This window comes from Eulemur rufifrons, chromosome 7 (genome assembly GCF_041146395.1).
Source record: "Eulemur rufifrons isolate Redbay chromosome 7, OSU_ERuf_1, whole genome shotgun sequence".
NCBI classification, from domain to species: Eukaryota; Metazoa; Chordata; class Mammalia; order Primates; family Lemuridae; genus Eulemur; species Eulemur rufifrons.
In genome coordinates, this window is record NC_090989.1 from 154,514,429 (window position 1) to 154,529,095 (window position 14,667).

The window sequence follows — 14,667 nt, forward strand, 5'->3', positions numbered from 1 at the left end:
TTGCTCCTTTTCTCGAGGTCCCTGCCCGGTCCCCTCCAGAACCTCTGCCTCACAGGCCCCTCCTTCGTACCACCAAGGCCCCGCCCCCTCCGCTAACGGTCCTCACCCATTCATCAAAGGCCCCGCCCTGCCAGCTACGCGGTGGCGGAAACAAGCCAAGGCGCCCCAGGCTCCGCCCCCTGAGGCTTCACTTCCGGGCACTAGCACCTCCCGCTACGCCCCGCCTCGTCCCAGCCGCAGAGAGGAGACCATGGAACGTCAGGTGAGGGCTCGGCCCGCGGTTGCTGTGTTCCCTGTAGCCCGGGCCGTGCCTGACCCTGGTGTGTCCCCTGCGCAGGTGCTGCCGAGCGAGCCCGAGGAGGCGGCGGCGCTGTACCGGGCCCTTAGCCGTCAGCCCGCGCTGAGCGCCGCCTGCCTGGGCCCGGAGGTCACCACGCAGTACGGGGGCCTCTACCGGACGGTGCACACTGGTGTGTGTATGGAGGGGAATTGGATGGCGACGGAGCCGTGCACTTGGGTGGAGAGGAGGGGGATGTGGAGGGCTGACTGCTCTACAGTACACGCCGGTGTGGAGGGAGCAGGCCTAGGGTTGGAGAGTACACTCCCACAGGCCTTTGCACACAGGTGGGGGAGGCGCGTTGAGGGCGTTACCGAACGGTGCCCAAGAGTGCATGGGTTGAGGGTGTGGGAGTAGAACTCAGACCTGGGTTCGTGGTGTGGGCCTTGTGAGGCTCTCCCCTACCACCCCATCCCATACACATGTCAGACTGCCCTCAAGATTGCAGTGGGTTAGTAGTGGGTTCTCTCCAAGAGGCTGTCAGCTCAGGCTCTGGAGGCCTAGACTGGGGCTGTGGCCAAGCATTGTCCAGCCTGCACGTGGAGTGTTTGGAGACAGACTAGGGAAGATGGGTGTGGGCCTTCCTGGGTGAGGGGCAGTGGCCAGGACTCGCCAAGACAAGTTGAGCAACCTCATGTCTCCTCTCACAGAGTGGACCCAGAGGGACCTGGAACGCATGGAGAACATCCGATTCTGCCGCCAGTACCTGGTTTTCCATGATGGAGACTCAGTGGTGTTTGCAGGGCCTGCAGGCAACAGTGTGGAAACCCGGGGGGAGTAAGTTTGAGGGAGGAAACTTGTGGACAAGGCCACAGCCATCTACAATGCAAGCCTTTTATGAATGCCCACCATGTGCCTAGATGTGGGTAGGGCCCAGAAGGGAGGCCAGGAGCCAGATTACTGCCCCTTGGGAGCCCATTCGGTCTGGTGGCATGGCCTGATAAGCACTGGAGGCTTGCTTCAAACTCAGCCCAGACTGGAGTGTATCATGGCCCAGAGAGCTGAAGGAGAAGAGTCCCTGCCCCAAGCAGGAGAGGCAAGGCAGCTGCCGTAGTGGGGCTAGAAGTGCTACAGGGGCTGATGTGAGGCCAAAGCCTCAGGAATCTTTTCTAAGAGTTGACCAGCCAGGGGGCAGGACAGGGCTATGGTTGGGTGCAAGGTAATCCTGACCTACCCCACGCCCTCCTCAGATTGCTAAGCAGAGAGTCTCCTTCAGGCACTATGAAAGCCGTGCTGCGCAAGGCTGGAGGTATGGGCCCTGGGGAGGAGAAGCAGTTCCTGGAGGTGAGTCTGCAAGGGGCCAGGTGGTGGCAGCTGGGGACTGAGCCCCACAGATCAGGTTGGGCAGGTAGCCTGATGCCCAGATGTCCTCAGGTCTGGGAGAAGAACCGGAAACTCAAGAGTTTCAACCTGTCAGCACTGGAGAAACATGGGCCCATTTATGATGACGGTGAGGCACCCGGCTGGTGAGCAGACAGGGTGGACAGGAGGGGCAGCCGAAGCCCTGGGCTCCCTCTGATTGGCCCTCCCTGCATCCAGACTGCTTTGGCTGCCTGTCCTGGTCACACTCGGAGACACACTTGTTATATGTGGCAGAGAAGAAGCGCCCCAAGGCTGAGTCCTTTTTTCAGACCAAAGCCTTAGACGTCAGTGCCAGCGATGACGAGATGGCCAGGCCGAAGAAGCCAGACCAGGCCATCAAGGTGCTCATGGCCATGGCTAGTCCATGAAGGCCCTGCAGGGCAGCCCTGGGACTAAGAGTGCTTCCTTCCCACACTGTACCTGTCGGAACTGGGGAGGCACTGGCTTCTAGGAAGCAGGGCAGGATCTTGTAGACAGGCCGAGCATTGAGTTTCTTGTGTTCTTAGGGGGATCAGTTTGTGTTTTATGAAGACTGGGGAGAAAACATGGTTTCCAAAAGCACCCCTGTGCTCTGCGTGCTGGATATCGAGAGTGGCAACATCTCTGTGCTTGAGGGGGTCCCCGAGAATGTGTCCCCTGGACAGGTCAGCAACAACTCAGCCTGTGTCCCTCCTAGAGTCTGGGGCCCTGCTTGAGCTACTGCCCCTTGCTCACACCTGCCCTGTGGTCTTGTTTACAGGCATTCTGGGCCCCTGGAGACACCGGTGTGGTGTTTGTGGGCTGGTGGCATGAGCCCTTCCGGCTGGGCATCCGCTTTTGCACCAATCGAAGGTGAGGAATTGGGGCAAGGCAGGGGGCCCTACAACCCAGCTGGCCTTGAAACTGAGTGTGTCTCTGGTGGTTCCAGGTCAGCCCTGTACTATGTGGACCTCATCGGGGGAAAGTGTGGTAAGTGGCTGGTGCCCACCTGTGCTTTGCTAACACATGTTGGCCTTGCCACCCTGAGTGATGCTCACATTTCTGTCTGGTCCAGAGCACCTCTCAGATGATTCCCTGGCTGTCTCATCTCCCCGGCTAAGCCCAGACCAGTGTCGCATCGTCTACCTGCAGTACCCATCTCTGATCCCCCATCATCAGTGTAGCCAGCTGTGCCTGGTGAGCTGGAGGTGGGTGGGGGTGAGAGGGTGGTCAGCATGAAGAAGGGCTGGTGGATGAGGGCTGAAGTGCTCCCATGGGCCATAAGCGGATGCCCTCTGTGTCCCAGGTGCAGCAGCGGTAGGAATTCTGCCTGTCCTCTCCAGGCAGGGCCTGGAGGCTGAGAGTGCCGGCCTGGAGGGCTTTGCACTGTCGGAGCTCACCACCTTGAGAGCATCTTCCATCTTTGAGGATGCTTCTCTCTTTTGTTCTCATCTGCATGGAGTCAGGCTCTCCAAGGGGCTGGAATACAGCAGGGAGTTACACTACACAGTCCTAGTCCCTTCCAGGAAGAATTCTGGGCCCCTGGTGAAAAGTCAGAGGGACTGCCTATCTGAGGCCCCTCAGGGCATCTGATCCAGAGCACCAGAAAGGAGACATGTTAAGCTCATCTCAGGTCCCCCCTCGCTCCCCTTAGGCTACCACGGAAGGGGACAGGCACAGGGATCTGTGCCCTGAAGGCACTGCCTGTCCCTTGGTGGGCCTGACCATTGTGTTCTCTTGCAGTATGACTGGTATACCAAGGTCACCTCAGTGGTGGTGGATGTTGTGCCTCGGCAGCTGGGAGGTAAGGGGTGCCTGGCTGGCTAGGTGCAATGGAGCCTGCAGCTCTGTGTTTTCATGCCATCTGTGTCATCCTTATCCAGCTCTTCCTGGGTTCCTTCTGAGGGCCCTTCCTGCTGGGCCAGGGAGTGGGGCTGTCACTGTAGGGAACAGTTCTGATAGAAAGGAGTTAGCTGAACCAAAGCTGAGATCAGGGTAGTCCAAGCTAGCTGGGGATTTAGATAACTTAATTCCTGTGCTGCAGCTTATAATTTGATTTTCCTTCTTTTTCCAATGGCTGGTTAAAACCTTTGCTCCTTCGAGTGGATTTCAGGAAGTACACTATGTTGGAATGTCATGCTTGAGAGGCCTTGGGTCCAAGGATGCTGCATTGCCCTACTCTCCACCCCGACCCCAGCAACATTTGTCCATTCTGAGCCCTTGAGTCAGCCAGGTCTCTAGGAGGGTGGCTCTTGGCTGAGAGGTTCCTGTCTCAGTCTCTGGTGTTCACAGATCTGCTTGGGATTCTGGACCGTTGCAAGGACATGAAGGGAGAGAATCCCTTGTTTTCTCGGACCACCCAGTCAGTTCCAGGAGTCCAGTGGACAAGGGATGGTCTCTTTGTCTTCTCTTTGGGTTGCAGGGGTACAGCGGTAGGAGCCTAGTCTGAATCCCAGCTCTCTCCCTCATTAGTCGTTTGTCCTCGGACAGTGTCCTGGTCTCCCTGAGCTTTCATTTCTTCATCTGTGTCCCTGCCTTTCTTGTAGGATTAGAGTGAGAGTTAAGTGAGTGATGACGTTAAAGGGTACTATATATCAAACCCTCTGTGCCAGGTGCTGTGCTAAGCACAAGAGTGGACAGATAGGTATTATCTTGGTTAAAGCACCTGGTGCCCACCAGGGGCTCAATAGGAGCAACTCTTAGGATAGCAAGTGCTTTTCTTCTGAGTACCCAGGACTTCTCTCAGAAGCTGCTGAGCTCTGCCCCTCAGCCCCCTACTCAGGCAGCTCCTCATTGCCTAGAGTACCCCCATATGTGGGACTGCCATTCTGCCACAGGGTGCAGGGGCCCCAGGTGAATCCCCCAATAGCCCAGCCTGTCTTGTAGTCTTGACTCCCCGAAACCTGCACTCCTGGATGTAGCCCCAGCCTTCCTATCTTTGCAGAGAACTTCTCTGGAATCTACAGCAGCCTTTTGTCTCTGGGATGCTGGTCAGCTGACAGCCAGAGAGTGGTCTTCGACTCGGCTCAGCGTAGCCAGCAGGTAAGGGACCCTGAGTGTTGAGAAGCATCCCCTATGACCAACCCCTGGGAGCCCTGGGCCCCTGGGGCATAGCACATGCACACTCCTGGGTGGAATGCCCAGCCACAGGTCTCACCGGCCCCTTAAAACTCTTCCTGCCGCTGTCCTGGACTCACATCTTGAGAGGACTGGCTTCCCTGGTGCCCCACAACAGAACTCTTCACCTTCTCACCTGACGCTGAGACGCAACCCTGTTACCCCTCAGGCATTTCCAGCTGGGGGACAAGGGGCTGCCACTGGGGTGGGTCCCTGAACACTTTGTAAGAGCAACTGATGGAGAAAGGTCTGATCCCTTCTCCCGGAGATGGAGTGAGGGCACCTATGTTATATGCCAGGCTCCTTTTGGGTGTGATATCATTTGGTCTTCACGCTAACTCAAAGGGGCTAAAGGTATTTCTTACCTTGCCTAGGGTCACTCAGCAAGTTGTGATGGGGCTGGGATTTGAACCCAGGGCCTCTTGCTACTCCCTGCTGCACTGAGGAACCATCACATAGCTGCTCACAGTCCTGGCCTGGCCCAGGGGTCCCCAGGAGGGTAAAGAGGAGGTAGGGAAGGGACCCATGGGACTCTTGGATGTGGTGCCACATGTGGCCTCCCCTCTGCTTTAGGACCTGTTTGCTGTGGATACCCAGACAGGCAGTGTGACCTCCCTCACAGCTGGTGAGCAAGGGCTTTGGGGGTTGGGGGCAGGGCAGGGCTGGTGAGCGGGCAGCCTGGTCAGGGGTAGAGCTGGAGCTCCAGCACGTGGAGCAGTGGTGGTACTCTCAACCGCTCTGTACCACTGACTATTCTGCAGCCTTTATTAACAGTCCCCCAAAGTCCTTGCCCATACAAGACTCTGACCCAGTTGACAGACAACCTCCCCTGCTCCACTGCCCTTCAGCACTAACTCCGCTCCATGAGTCCTGACCCAGCCTCAGCATGGCCCTGCTCCTAAAACTCACCAAACTGTCTTATCAAGACCTGCCAGAGTCCACCTTTCCCCTCCCCAAACCTTGGGTGCCCTATCTGAGGCAGAGACAGCTCTGCCACCTCAGGGCCTAGGAGAAGCCCCAGATGGTGCCCCCATCTTCCCCATACTTAGGCCTGGTAATTCTGCCCCTGAAATGTCTTTTGAGGTCTCCACCTGTCCTGACTGTACCTGTTCCCCCTTAAAGCTATGAAAGTATAGTTCCAAAGCTACTTCTCATTGTACAATTCCTGCTTAAGAATCTGGTTGGACCCCACTGCCCAGAATCAGCACACTCCCCTACCCCCAAAGAACTCCCTGGGCCCAGCTGCCATCCCTGCATATCCTGCATACTATAGTCATCGAGGGGTAGGCAGATGTGCCTGGTGGTCTGGTATGTCCCCAGGTCTGGCAGTTCCCAGGCCCAGTGTCTGCTGCATGACCAAGGGACTGTGCAGTTGGGTGCTTGTGAGAGATGCTTCTCAGGGTGGAAAGGGCACCTTTCCATAGAGCCTCCAGTCAGGGACTCTGCAGAGAGAAGGTGGGAAAGTTGGTGGCCTTTGCCAGGCACTTAGTGGCATCTGCCTTCTCCAGGGGGGTCAGGTGGAAGCTGGAAGCTGCTCACAATTGACCGGGACCTCATGGTGGCACAGTTTTCCACACCCAACCTACCCCCAAGCCTGGTGAGTATTGGTGGGTCCCAGGCCAGGAGGCAGGGGTTCTAGGCAGACAGAGCTCCCCAGGTCAGAGAACTGGCCTCAGGGTCTGACCATGGCTGGTCAGCACGTAGAGGAGCCAAGACACAGGCCCAGCCCCACATGGTCCATGAGGGTTTGGCAGTCACAGGGATGTTGGGCTCGGGTGTGCTCTGTCCAGAACAGGGTACCTGGGGAAGTGCCCAGTCCTCTGGCATGACAGAACACAAGATGACAGCAGAGCCTAGAAACTGAGGGGGGTGGAGTGTGCTTATGTGAGAGCGTGAGTACCTTGGTATATACCAGCTCACAACAGGAAGCCATGTTGTACCCTCTGGAGGTGGGTAGAGGGCCCAGCATAATGAGAGCTGCCTACCTCCCACTCTGGGCAGGAGTAGAAAGGCAGGGAGGCAGTAAGGCCACCTATGACACATTCCTTCCCTTTGGCAGAAAGTTGGATTCCTGCCTCCTGCAGGAAAGAAACAGTCAGTGTTGTGGGTGTCCCTGGAGGAGGCTGAGTCCATTCCCGATATCCACTGGAGCATCCGGGTGCTACAGCCACCCCAAGAGCAAGAGAATGTGCAGTATGGTGAGCTGGGCCAGGTGCAGTGCGGGACACCTCCTTCAGGTTGCACAGCACGCAGCATCTGTGGTGACCCCTTTCCTGCCTCCTGTCTCACATTGTGAGCTTCCTGGGGTTACCTTATGAGGTTTTTTTTTTTTTCCTCTTGGGGATGGTCACGGGAGTGGCATCCAGGTATCTGAGAGCCTGCTCTCGGTACCAGAACTGGGCACCACAGGGCCAAATCATCTGTGGTAGGAAAACCAAGGCCCAAAGAATACAGGCTTTACACAAGGTCTCGGTGGCCACACCTCATCCAGAGTGCAGTCCCTGCAGAGAGCGGGGTTCCCTGACTGGGGCAGAAGGAGCATGAGCCTTCTAGGGTCCATGTGTCATGGCGCAACTTGGCCAGGTCTCTGCTCCAGAGGTGAGCCCCAGACTTGCAGCTATAGATGGGACCTTGGTCAGGGAAGGCCCTGGAAGTAGCTCTGGCCCTGCTGACCACTGCCCTCTCCCTGCAGCTGGCCTTGACTTTGAAGCAATCCTCCTGCAGCCCAGCAACCCTCCAGATAAGACCCAGGTGCCCATGGTGGTCATGCCGCACGGTAGGCATCTGGCCTAAGTGTCCTTGCCCTCCCAACCCCGCCTCCTAGATGGCCCTTTCACCCTCTGTTCCCTATCTGCAGGGGGGCCCCATTCATCCTTTGTCACTGCCTGGATGCTGTTCCCAGCCGTGCTTTGCAAGATGGGTTTTGCAGTATTACTAGGTGAGCAAGCAGGGACCTGTGACTGTGAGGGCTATGGTGGAGTGAGGCGGTGGGCCTGGTTTGACAAGCACCATAGGCGCCACACCAGTCTCCAGGCCTTTCTGTATCCCAGACCTAGTAAGTACTACGAGGAACTGCCCTGGCCCAGCCTCCGGCTCCATGGCATGTGATAAAGTGGGACTTCCATGGAAAGGGTGCTGTGGTCATTGGACAGCAACCTCAAATCTCTTGGCCCCTTCCCCTTGATAGTCCGTGGTGCATCTGGTCTCAGAGCCCACTTCACAGATGTGTGAAAAGGTGTCCAGGGGGCTGGGAATGTTGCCTGACTGCCCTGTCTGGTCCTTCCTTGGCCTATAGTGAACTATCGTGGCTCCACGGGCTTTGGCCAGGACAGCATCCTCTCCCTCCCAGGCAATGTGGGCCACCAGGATGTGAAGGACGTCCAGGTAGCATGGGGCTAGGGCTTCTGGACAAGCTGGAGGATGGGCTGTCAAGGGTGTGGCTTCACTTAGCTGGGCAGGCAGCTGGCTGCAGCATGCTCTGCCCCACCCTGTAGTTTGCAGTGCAGCAGGTGCTGCGGGACGAGCACTTTGATGCAAGCCGTGTGGCCCTTATGGGTGGTTCCCATGGTGGCTTCCTCTCCTGCCACCTGATTGGTCAGTACCCAGAGACCTACAGCGCCTGTGTGGCCCGGAACCCCGTGATCAACATCGCCTCCATGATGGGCTCCACTGACATCCCTGACTGGTGGGTGTGTACCACAGGTCCCTGCCCTTCTCCCCTCCACCCCATATTCCCATGCAGACCCTGCAGGCCCCAGAATTCCTGGGGCTGCATCAGCTCGGTCTCTCGCAGGTGTGTGGTGGAGGCTGGCTTCCCTTACAGCAGTGACTGCCTGCCGGACTGCATTGTGTGGGCTGAGATGCTGAAGAAGTCGCCCATCAAATATATCCCTCAGGTATGTGGCCTTCCTCCTTCCCCTGTGTGCTGCATCCTTCCAGAACCCGGGGCCCAGCTCACCATGGCTCCTCGCCCCTCCCCACATACCCAGGTGAAGACACCGCTGTTACTGATGCTAGGCCAAGAAGACCGGCGTGTGCCCTTCAAGCAGGGCGTGGAGTATTACCGTGCCCTCAAGGCCCGGAATGTGCCTGTTCGGTGAGTGTAGCACAGGCTGAGTGGACAGCCTTGGCAGCTGGTGGGCAGGTGAGCAGGGGAGGACCCTCCAACCTTAAACCCTGCTGTCCAATCTCTACAGGCTCCTGCTCTATCCCAAAAGCGCCCATGCACTATCAGAGGTGGAGGTGGAGTCAGACAGCTTCATGAATGCTGTGCTCTGGCTACGCATGCACTTGGGCTGCTGAAGCCCTATCATTCTGCGTGAGCTGGCCAGCCTGTGCCACACTCCCTGTTGGGGAGCTCCGGGGTCTGGCAGAGCAGCGACAGGCTTTCTGGGCTCTGAGCTCCATGGATGGGTGGGCAAAGAAATGGGGGCTATGTAGTTATAATAAATTAGGACACAGAACGTGGTTCCTGCTGGTACTTTGTACCAAGCCACCCCCGGCCCCCACCCTGCAGTTCAGAGACCCCAGGTTCTGGGTATGGTAGCCACAAGGGCTTCATCTGCCTCTGGTGTGAGAGGGGAGGGGGCAGTGGGAGGCTCAGCCTCTGCCTGTCCTGGCTGACTGGGACTCCATACCAGGGTAGCTCTCTCTGTTGCAGCCCCTTCTGTCTGCCCTGCATCGCCCTTCCCTTCGCAAGACTGTATCTGGGAGACTAGTGAGGCCCTGCCCACCCATAGCACCCACAGGCAAAGGTAGTTCTAGGCTCAGACTACCCAGCCCAGAGTGTGCTGTGCTCAAGCCACCCAGCCCTGGCAAAGTGTCACCAATTCATTCCCTGGAAGCAGAGGCTAAGAAGCACTCTGCACAGGCATAAAGAGGAAAAGGTGGCTTTATGTCTGACAGGAAGTTTTATCCTCTCCCAAAGCACATGGGGTTGGGGCTGGGCCTAGCCCAGCCGCATGACTTTGTGAATCCAGTCCACAAACACAGAGACACGCATGAAGACGGCTGGCCAGCGTGGTCTTGCACACACTCGGTTGGGGATTATAATTCCCTCCAGGACCCAGCAGTCATGTGTAAAGCAGGCAAGTGGGCCCCCGTAGTCACCCTGACAGGTTGGAGAACCACATGATGAGGGCCATGGCAATGACTGGTCCCCTTCGTGATGAAGTAGTACACTTCCAGGCCCCCATACCCTCCCTGGGCTGGCCCAGGGGCCCTGCCACTGACCTCACAGGCCCCCACGGGGGCCAGCAGTCCCTTAGTGCACATTTCACTCTCCCGTATGCGTCCTCGGTGCTTGATGTTACACTCCTGGTTGGAGATGACATTCAGCAAGGCTATGTTTAGGACTGTGCCATCACCTGTACCTACAGTGAGGGGAATGGGGAGGAGAAGGCCCTGCAGTAGGATCCAGAACTGGACTTCCAGGCCCAGAGCAGTCTATGCCCATGCACTGTGCTCTTACCTTTGCTCTCACCCCAGCCTGCGATCTCACACTGCGTCCCTGGAGGCACCACATACCGCTCAGGGGGCAGGCAGATCAGGGCCACGCGCTGGTTCAGGGTCACAGATCTTTAGCAGGAATGGGGTGCTCAGGGGCTGAAACCACAAGGCCCAGCCCCACCTCACACCCTCTCAACTTGTCCACATACCTCTCCAGCTTAAGCAGGACAAGCTGGGAACCTGAGGGCCCACATACCATCTTGGCTACTGGGACCCGCTGCAGGCCTGGCTCCTCAGGCTGTGGGTCCAGGAACAGGGTGCCCAACCACACCTCATAGCCCGTGAGAGGCATATGGCTAGGAGAGAAGCTCTGCTAGATCATTTGTAACTCTTGCTGCCCCAAGGTTCACTTGTTGGCTTGCCTTGGGAAGGTGGCTGGGGGAAGGATGAAGGTTAGGGGGTAGGACTGGGTCCCCAAACCCAAGGGAGGCTCACCAGGAGGAGAAGCATTGCCGGGCAGTCAGTACCCACTGTTCCTTCACCAGGGACCCCCCGCAGAAATGCTGGCCCTGCCTGGAGGAGTAGAATTAGGAGAGGGAACAGTGAGTACTGAGACATGGCTGGACCTGCCATCTGGCTAGGACCTCTGGGGTCAGGCACAGGTTCCCACCCCACACTGGCATAACTATAGAGGACACAGCCTCAGTTTCTCTCTTGGGGAGACGCAGTTATGCCTCACCGGTTGCGCAAGCTGACTGTCCAGGGTGAGTTGCCTGGCTGGCCCCCGACCACGCGCAGCTTAGATCGACGCTGGTCCAGCCGATCTACCCTCTTGCCACACTTCTCAAACAGCACCTGGTCTGGGGGTTGGGGTGTGCTGGATAAACCCCCCACTGGGTGGAGATGAGGGACAAAAGGGCCCCAACCCACAACAGGCCCGAGTCCAAACCTGGGGGGTCTAGGATGGATGGCTGATGGTCATCATCTGAAAGACCAAGTTCACTAGGGTTAAGGGGGCCAGCCTTTGCTGGTGGGGGCTGAGGCATGGTCATAAGGGAGTGTCACCAGCGCTTACCACAACGTTGCAGGGCACAGTAGTCAAATGGAGTCCCTGGGTCCATAGTGTAGCACCAGGGCCCATGGCTATCCCTGTCTGGGTTCCGGCAGAAATTCTCCTCCAGCTGGGAGTGTGGGGCCGAGGTGGGCGTGAACCTAGGTGGGAGGGGAGCAAAATCATTTGAGTGAACTCTCAAACCTTTGCCAGGCTCTGTTCGAGCCGCCAACGCTTGCCACCCAAAAGTTAAGGCCCAAGGTGGGGCCAGGCGCGCTGACCGACTCACTGAGGCTTGTGCGGCGTCTGTGCTGACCAGTGCTGACACTGGACACCCTTGCGGGTCTTGCTGACTGTGCCGCGGTACTGCTCCCCTGCGCCGTGGTAGCAGTCTGCGGCGGGTAGGGGTGAATATAAGCCCCAGTCCTCCGGGCCCTCGGGTTCCGCGCCTCCAGCCCCGGCTCTGTGGCTGCCCTGCTGGGCCCTCACCCTCCGTCCGCACGTCGTCAGCGCAACGCCGGATCTGGTAGCAGAAGGCCATGCGCATGCCGGGCCGCGATGTGAAGCACCAGGGCGCCTCCGAGCCGTCGGGGTTCCGGCAGAAGTTCTCTCGTAGGTCCCTGAACAGGAGCCCCACTCAGCCCTGGCAGGGTCCCACCTAGCCAGCCAGCCTCCGAATAGGGCTGGGTCTCCAGCTCCGCCCCAGGCCCCACCTTCCTTCCATTCACGCCCCGGCACTACCCTCCTTCGTCCGCCCCCGCAGGAGTACATCCTTAATGCCCGCGTGCCACCTTACTTGCACTCGTATTTCTCGGGTGCAAACCGGTGCTGATGTGGGCTCTGTGCGTCCCAACGCTGGCAAGGTACGCCCGCGGTGGTGGTATTGGCCGTGCCCCGGTAGCCCTCACCCTTTCCGCGGAAGCAGTTGAGAGTCGTGACCTCGTGGCGGGGCTGTGCCTTGGACCCTGGGATGGACCGAGGCAGGTCGAACCCCGAGCTGGAGCTGAGATACCGCTAGGGTTGGGACCAGACCTGCCTTTCCTAGTCTACGGTGCTCCGCGGGATTTGCTCTCAGCCCCCCGCTGGGTCACGCCCAGCCGCTCCTCCCTCCCCAGCCAAGCCAAGCCCAGCCTCCCACATTTCCCAGGCCCTGTCCCCGTGGCCCACCGCAGCGGGGGAGGTCGCAGAACTCCCGCTCCATCTGCGGGTCCGTGGTATAGCACCAGGGCCGCTCGGAGCCGTCAGGATTCCGGCAATAGTTGTCGTCCAGACCTTGCTCGAGGAACCTGGGGGCAATAACGGGGCGTGAACAAGACTCTGGGAGTCAGGCTCATCTGGCCCCGCCTAATTGCTTTATATACAGCCCCGCCCCTGGAGTCCTGGATCCTCCCTAGCCAGGTCCCCTGGGCGTTGATCCTGCCCACGCATACTTGCCCGGCTCGAAGGGGTGTTGGTGAGGACGCTGCAGGTCCCAGCGCTGGCACTCGCGTCCAGACTCAGTGCGGTCCACGGCGCCACGGTAATCCTCGCCATTGCACCAAATACAAGCGGCTAGGGACACAGGCCCAGTGCGTTCTGGATGGGCGTGGGCCAGTCCTGCCTCCCCGAGCTTGAGCCGGCTGCCACTTACCCTCCCGGCAGGACTTGATGCCACAGCTCTGGAAGCGCACGGCAGGGTCTGTCGTATAGCACCAGGGACCTCCCAGGTCCCCATCAGGGTTGCGGCAGAAGTTCTCTTCCAGGCCATTCCTGAGTGTGGGTGTGTACCTGGGGACAGACAATATCACTATACTCCTTGCTGGGGGAAGGCTCCAGGCAGGGAGGAGGGAAGATGTCTGTCTCACTTGTGATCATTGGGGAACTTGTGGCTCCAGCCCTGGCAGGGCAGGCCACTTGCGGTCGTGGCTATGGTGCCCCGGTACCGGACTCCATTGTCCATGATACAGGTCCGTATGTAGTCTGGGAGCAAGAGACAGAAGATCAACAGAGGCTGAGGCCCTAGGTCCCTTATCCCCCCATTCTCCTCTCTGCAGCCACTTGCCTTTCTTTTGGAAGAGGTCACAGCGCCCCGAACGTTGCAGCCTTGTGTGGGGAGAGTTCTGGGTCCATGGCAGCAGCTGGCAACCATGGCTGCTCACATTGTAATGGAAAGCCCTGGGGAGGAGAAGGCACAGGGTAACCGGGCAGCCCAGGTTCCCCCACCCCTAGTCTTATCTAAGTCAGGTGGCCTCTCACCGGCAATCCAGCAAGGGCCCACACCGACCAGCACACTCTTCAGCATCTGCCACATCCTCCTGCCAAGGCCCGGGCACCACTGTATGTAGCAGGTGCTGTAGTTCTGTGCCCCGGAGAACCTGGAAGTCATTCAATGGCGAGCGCTGCCCTGCAGGGTGGGCATGGGTAGCCATAGAGCATACATGTCAGTACATGTATATTGGCCTGTCCACACTTTGTTAATTTAGGAGATCAAAGCTACCTGGCCTCTGGGATGGGCCCTGTGTGCATTTGCACGGGCCAGCCCAGCCCTTCTGCATAATTACTTGTAAAGAAAATGTCCTGGGGGGAGCAGGCCCAGACATGGTGGTTATCACCAGTGCTTCCGTTCAGTGGACCAAGCACGGGGCTCAGGTCTAACACATACACTCCATGAGAGCAGTGGGTGATGGTGCTTGCCCTGTGAACCTTGCCCCACCTAATCTCTCACATGAGAATGCTATGGCTCAGAGCCATCATACTACCCAGGCAGGGACCCAGCCTAGGCATTCTGACTCTAGGTCTGGGTTCTCACCTGCACAAAGGTATATGCTAGGTTAGAGGGGTAAATCAGGCTCAGGAGGAGTCACTGCCTTTTTGTGTGTGTGCACATCTGTGTGGTTCCAACACTGCCTCCAATGCTACAGCAGACATGCTAATGGAGGCCTAAGAGGGCAATGTGTATATGTGTTCCCAGGACTTCCCAGCTCTGCCCAAGAGGCCAAGGTCACTGCTCCATGCCTGCTAGGAAAGTGAGTTCTCCCTTTTGCTTCCATCCTAGAATAGTAGGATGGGGCTAACCCCCTCCTGAAGGCAGGTGGGGATCAGGGTGGGGGGCACTCACCAAGGACCCCTGAGCACTGCGTCAGAAGCAGAAGGAGTGGGAGCCACTCCATTTTCCTGGCTGGAGGCTGCACTGTGACCCACCACAGCCCCATCCGGGAAGTTGTGAAACCTGTCCCTATGGGATTGGGTGGCTCTGTCTCCACACCTCCACTCCAGGCCTGCTGGGGCCTGACCTGAGAGACCCCGTGGCAGGAGCTGGGTGGAGCCAGGCCTCAGGCCCCCGTGGGTTAGGAGCAAGGGCCCTCACCCTGGTACAACTAGACCCCTGAGAGGCCTCCCAACAAAGTGGGCAGGT

General features: G+C 58.3%; 2 protein-coding genes across 5 annotated transcripts; one reads left to right on the top strand and one right to left on the bottom strand.

The window, feature by feature from the left end:
- Positions 1-209: 209 nt before the first annotated feature.
- Positions 210-9,305, top strand: APEH (acylaminoacyl-peptide hydrolase). The gene is made up of 22 exons (XM_069473639.1): positions 210-262; positions 338-470; positions 988-1,114; positions 1,528-1,621; positions 1,712-1,787; positions 1,877-2,040; positions 2,206-2,343; positions 2,439-2,530; positions 2,607-2,647; positions 2,733-2,854; positions 3,401-3,461; positions 4,602-4,699; positions 5,348-5,399; positions 6,283-6,371; positions 6,834-6,972; positions 7,467-7,550; positions 7,632-7,712; positions 8,070-8,158; positions 8,269-8,459; positions 8,568-8,670; positions 8,764-8,870; positions 8,971-9,305. The coding sequence occupies exons 1-22, from the start codon at positions 251-253 to the stop codon at positions 9,074-9,076; spliced, it is 2,199 nt and encodes a 732-aa protein (XP_069329740.1). The 5' UTR covers positions 210-250; the 3' UTR covers positions 9,077-9,305.
- A 327-nt stretch (positions 9,306-9,632) lies between these two features.
- On the bottom strand, positions 9,633-14,571 carry MST1 (macrophage stimulating 1). 4 transcript variants are annotated; one of them, XM_069475709.1, is made up of 18 exons: positions 14,371-14,481; positions 13,509-13,656; positions 13,315-13,427; positions 13,118-13,232; positions 12,904-13,040; positions 12,704-12,824; positions 12,441-12,559; positions 12,070-12,238; positions 11,763-11,893; positions 11,563-11,665; positions 11,298-11,434; positions 11,172-11,207; positions 10,962-11,082; positions 10,718-10,795; positions 10,432-10,578; positions 10,245-10,351; positions 10,065-10,146; positions 9,634-9,885 (listed from the first exon to the last, which is right to left on the bottom strand). In XM_069475709.1, exons 1-18 carry the CDS (start codon positions 14,462-14,464, stop codon positions 9,723-9,725), a joined length of 2,121 nt encoding a protein of 706 aa, XP_069331810.1. In that variant the 5' UTR covers positions 14,465-14,481; the 3' UTR covers positions 9,634-9,722. The 4 variants fall into 4 exon arrangements, with proteins under 4 accessions (XP_069331811.1, XP_069331810.1, XP_069331812.1 ...); XM_069475708.1 differs by having other exon boundaries at positions 9,636-9,884; positions 10,007-10,146; positions 14,371-14,571; XM_069475710.1 differs by lacking the exon at positions 11,763-11,893 and having other exon boundaries at positions 9,633-9,884; positions 10,007-10,146; positions 12,708-12,824; positions 14,371-14,571.
- Positions 14,572-14,667: the final 96 nt, after the last annotated feature.